The sequence below is a fragment of the Kryptolebias marmoratus genome, linkage group LG5 (assembly GCF_001649575.2).
Source record: "Kryptolebias marmoratus isolate JLee-2015 linkage group LG5, ASM164957v2, whole genome shotgun sequence".
Taxonomy (NCBI): Eukaryota; Metazoa; Chordata; class Actinopteri; order Cyprinodontiformes; family Rivulidae; genus Kryptolebias; species Kryptolebias marmoratus.
This window is the reverse complement of record NC_051434.1, coordinates 17,545,090-17,550,332: the sequence shown is the minus strand read 5'-3', so window position 1 is coordinate 17,550,332 and position 5,243 is coordinate 17,545,090. Positions and strand designations below refer to the sequence as shown.

The following is a 5,243-nucleotide window of genomic DNA, read 5'->3' as shown; positions in this document are numbered from 1 at the left end:
CAGAATTTGTTTTTTGTTTTTTTAAATCTGAAAAGTTTGCCATATTTCACATAAACACGCAGTAGACACATAAAAATTGGCGTGTGTGTCAACCAGATGTTTCAGACACTTAAAGTTTAGGATGTTTTTCAATCTGACTAATAATTTTTGCACAGTAACTGTTTAAGGTTTACCTTCTAGTCTGTGTTTCTTTCAGCTTTTTTTTTATTATTCAGAGTGCTATCAGAGAGTGACAGACACAAGTGTGTTGTTACCATGGTGACTCTAATTAGCCACTGGCAGCAGCTTTAGCGTTTCGTTTTTTTAATCTTGGTTCTCTTCACACTTCTTATACAGTTTATGCATCAAAACATCAGCATTTTGTCAGCTTAGCTTGTTATAAAAGGAAATCCCAAAATATTAGTTGACTTTAAAGAAGAAATATGATGTACGTTGGTGTTTCATGCATGGTGTCTTTAGTTAATATTTATGTGTTTGATTTATGTAAGCTCAAAGAGGGTTTGGTAAATGACTGTGCATTTTTAAAGACGTCTTCTCTTTTTTTAGCCTGATAACATAACTCCTTAGCATTAACCAAGAATAAACACTGCTCCACACCTCAACTGAAGGGAGACTTAGTGTGTGTGTGTGTCAGTGTTTGCTCCTTTATTGACCACCAAACTTGTGAAGTCATGAGAAACTCCTCAGTCAGTCAGTAACGTTCAGAGGAAGCCTTCCTTCCAGATGATGCCATTTAGTGACGGCAGCTCGAAGCAGGCAATCAGAGGATGGTGATAACATGTTAACACACACATATGTGCACACGCTGCACTCCTGCTCCCTTTGGCTCTAGCCTGACATCTAGCGACTCGGGCTGTAATGTGATCTTACATGACACCGGCATGTTAACATAATGGAGCTGTGGCGGAAGAGAAGTCTGTGCAATGGGTTTATTTTCCCATGTGTGGTGCAGATACACAACTTTAGCCAAATCCCTATGACTGGCTCTCGGGCATCTGGTTTACCACAGCTGGCTGGTGTGGAATATAAACAAAAACAAGCCGGACTCTGTATGTTTCTGCTGCCTCCTGTGTCATATGATGATGTCATACGATGCCTGCTGGTGTTATCATGATTTCACCCAGAGCTGCCTCCCTGCAGCCTGACTGACACAACATGTTGTGGCTGCTCTTTGTGTTTTCTCAGCATTTCCTCGCCGCCACACATTACACATGATCTAATTTTAGTAGGCACTTAACACTCATGTGGTTTCAAGGTTTATCCCTGGAAGCAGCAGGGGCAATGGACGTTAAAGTGTGTTCCTTAGAAAAAAAAAACACAAACATTTGGACACAGTCTAACTTCTAGTAGAGTCTGACAGGAACGAGGTCAGACACACGGATCCTCATTGCGCATCATTATTATTATTATTATTATTATTACTAGTTTTTTTTTAATTCAGCCAATGGGAGGCGCGCGGGGCGTGGCTCAGGAGAAAATTCAGGATGGAGACAGGCGCTGATTGGGCGCCACGTCTTGCCATGAGCATTTAAAAGGGCCAGGCTCGCGTTGTTGTGTTTACAGTAATATCACAGAGCAGCACAGGAAACAGGGAGACTATGAGAAAGCGCAGTCGCTCCATTCAACCACATGGTTCCTTCACCGCACAGACCAGCTGCGCTGCACACAGCCAGGCTCACATAAGGGACTGCTGCCGCCGCTGTCCGCAACGGCGAGTTTCAAGCCTCCCAGGGAGAGTTTTCAGCCGCACAGGCAGCTGAGAGTTAAGTAGTTGCTGATTCTGAGGTAAAACTTCAAAAGTGTCTCCTAAAAGAGGCAGAGAAGAAACTTGGATGAACTTTTTTTGTGTGTGTTTATGTGTATCAAACAGCTTCCAAGTCAGTAAAGGAATATTTTTGCCAACAAGATCTGATTTTCAAGTGAAGTGAGAGCTTCCAGACTCCTGGAGGAAGAGATGGTGCAGCACATGAGCCAGACAGAGAGCGCCCACGCGCACTCTCCCGGCGGGGACTCTACGGACACGGGAGACATGGACTTGGAGATAGACGCTTCTCCGATCTCGGAGTCGCCCTCCTCCCGGGAGCGGAGCGACTTGGCGTGGTGCAAGACCCCGACGGGTCACATCAAGAGACCCATGAACGCCTTCATGGTGTGGTCCCAGATCGAGAGGAGGAAGATCATGGAGCTGTCGCCGGACATGCACAACGCGGAGATCTCCAAGCGGCTGGGGAAGCGCTGGAAGCTGCTGAAGGACACAGATAAGATCCCGTTCATCCGCGAGGCGGAACGGCTCAGGCTCAAACACATGGCCGACTACCCGGACTACAAGTACCGGCCCAGGAAGAAGGTGAAGTCCGGGAGCGGAGCGAGCGGCAAGCAGGCGGAGAAGAGCGCGGAGCGCAGCGCCAAGAGCGGCGCGAAACGGAGCCCCGCGTCCAAAGGAGGCAGCAGGACACACAGGCAGGGAGGGAGCAGCAAAAGCGCTCCGGGGCAGGACTCTCCCGCTGACCACCAGTCACTCTTTAAATCCAGGTCCGGGTCCAGGCAGATCCCGGACAGGCGCACAGGGGGAGGAGGAGGAGAGGCGAGGCGCGCCAACCTGTTCAGCCTGGAGAGCGGACCCCCCTCGGTGGGGGTCCCGGCCAGTCCAACCCTGAGCAGCTCCGCCGAGTCCAGCGACCCGCCTAGCCTGTACGAGGAGCAGTGCCCCGGCTCCACCGCGCGCCTCAGGTACGCTCGCGCTTCCTCTCCGACTCCCTCAGCCTCCCACTCTTCCTCCTCCGTGTCCTCCTCGTCTTCCTCCTCAGACGAGGAGTTAGAGGACGAGCGGCTCGACTTGAACCCGAGTCCGGGCTTTGACGGCATGTCTCTGGGCGGCATGGGTTTCTCCGACGCAGAGCTGGACCGGGACTTGGACTGGAGCTTCGGGGAGGGCGGGGCGGGGTCTCACTTCGACTTCTCCGACTACTGCACCCCGGAGGTCAGCGAGATGATCTCAGGAGAGTGGTTGGAGTCCACCATCTCCAACCTGGTGTTCACCTACTGACTCAGACCCAGCTAGAGCGGGGCGCCATAACGCAGACCCCCTCCCCAAGTTTGAACTCACATAACCCCCTCCCGGACAGGTGGTGTGCGGCAAAACCTGAGAGTTCCGCAAATTTTCTTTCGCTAAATAAAGGAGAGTGGGGAAAACAGGAAAGAAAAGATGGCCTGAGCGCGCGCCGCTCACAGACTTGGACAGCGCTCCGTGCGCGTGACGGGAGGAAATGCTTAGTTTGCATTTGGACACAGAGGAGGAGGAGTGAATGTAAGCAACGAGACTGGAGCGCTGATGTTCACCTCAATCCGCACAGGATGAGGTCTGAGACTGAACTTTGATTTGGGTCGGGGGTGGGGACACTTTCTGGAGAGCGCGCCATGTTTGGTTCTGTTTAGCCAACTCACACTGACCATCCAAGTTGTTATTCAGGTGTAATTTTTCCCTCCAAACTAAAAAAAAAAAAGAAGAAAAAAAATTCCCAACACCCTTCCAAGATCAGAATCTTGTTTATCCAATGCATAAAGTTACTGCGTAATTACGCAATTTGCGGGGCAAAAGGACACAATTCACGATCACCAGCTTCTCTCTGAACGGCAGGACTTCAAATAAAGACTCCGAACTTCAGAAAACCTTTCTTAAAAAAAACAAAGAAAAGAAAAAGAAGAGGAAAAAAGAAAAACACTCAGTGCACAATTCAGGACCAATGTGTTTCCCGGATTCCTTCTGCCTATAGTGATTCAACTTTGTAGTTTTTCTGTGTCAGATTTTTTTATATCGATGTATTTATACCGGCCAAACTTTTTTATACATAAGAAGTATTGTTCTCGTACAGGTCTCGTTTGTGTTCGTGCACACACACATACACACACACTCACACCTGTCTGTATCCAGCGCTGGAAGGGCTAGAAGTGTATCTTATTAAAAAAAAGTCTGACTTCTCTCTCACTTTTAAGGAGATTTGAGTGTGTCATGATTTTCTACTTGTATTTTTGTACAAAATCTATAGGAAAAAAAGAGGAGATGGGGGATTGTTTCTGGCCTACAGCATTGTTGTTTGCATCATTGGTGTTTAGAAGTGCAGATTGGGGGGTGGGGGGTTGTTTGGCACAATCTGACCTCACACAGTGTTTACAGTATTTACCCACATGCTTCTTAATGGCACAGTGACTCCAGTTTCACCAGCCGAGTAAACAAAGCACCACTGAGGCCCCCAGTCTGAGTGGTGACTGTGTTTCCACTCCACACACACACAGAGCTAAACGTTTCTGAGTGAAAGATCCCAGAGAGTTACTGTTTGGATAGAGCTAATACCTCTGTGTGCTTTTTGTTCTTTTTTATATTTATATCAAGATAAGTTTTATTTGAACCACTGGATGGACTTTCACACTCATTCCACTTTGCCTAAACTTTGGAGGGAGGGAGATGTATGAAGTGCTTCATCTGTTATTGCGCAAAAGTTGCATCAAAAAACTAGTATTTAACCTTTTCTGTACCTGTTGGCTATGGCTAGCAGGCTAATTGTTTTCCTATATTATGGCATGGCAAATAGCATTTGTATTTCAGATTCAGGTATATGTAGCTCTAGCTGTTGTGTTTAAGATTTTTAAAAGAATAATAACATTAAGATATTTATGTAAATTGACTGTATTATAAAGCAAAGATTGTGTGTTTTTTTATGTAAGATGATGATCAACGACAGGCACTAGGACAGCCATCTTTTGGACATATTGAAGATGATTGTGGTCGAGGAATTTTTTTTCTTTTTTTTTTTTAAAGAAAAAAAAACTTCCAGACAAGTTTTTTTTTTTTCCCCCCCCCCCCCCATTTGTGCAATATGTTGTGTTTGATCATGTTTTGTCCACTCATGCCAATAATATCATTTGATGTCTTTTTGCTCAAAACCAGCCAATGTTTGGGTCAATCACTGCCTCTCAGACCTCTGTACAGATTGTTATAATTTTTTTTTTTTTTCGAGAAGGAAATAAAATCAGCTGGAACTGAATTGTGCAATGTTCTTTTCCCTAGTTGGGCTAATGAAACTGCAATAATATTTCACACAATCATAGGAAATAACTGGAGTAATGATGCACTTCAAAGGGCTCTTTGAAAATAAATAAAAAAAATAAATTGAAAGTGTATTTAACAAAGACCTTAATTTCCTGAAAATCTGTAGTGAGATGTTTACTTTTTGTTTGCACGTGTG

General features: G+C 45.9%; 1 protein-coding gene across 1 annotated transcript; it reads left to right on the top strand.

Moving 5' to 3' along the window:
• The first annotated feature begins 1,542 nt into the window (after positions 1-1,542).
• On the top strand, positions 1,543-5,042 carry sox4a (SRY-box transcription factor 4a). Its single transcript, XM_017420996.3, has one exon. The coding sequence runs from the start codon at positions 1,955-1,957 to the stop codon at positions 3,044-3,046; it is 1,092 nt and encodes a 363-aa protein (XP_017276485.1). The 5' UTR covers positions 1,543-1,954; the 3' UTR covers positions 3,047-5,042.
• Positions 5,043-5,243: the final 201 nt, after the last annotated feature.

Bases quoted from the DNA above. Each gene is read 5' to 3' on its own strand.
- sox4a (XM_017420996.3), top strand. From the start codon at position 1,955: ATGGTGCAGCACATGAGCCAGACAGAGAGCGCCCACGCGCACTCTCCC.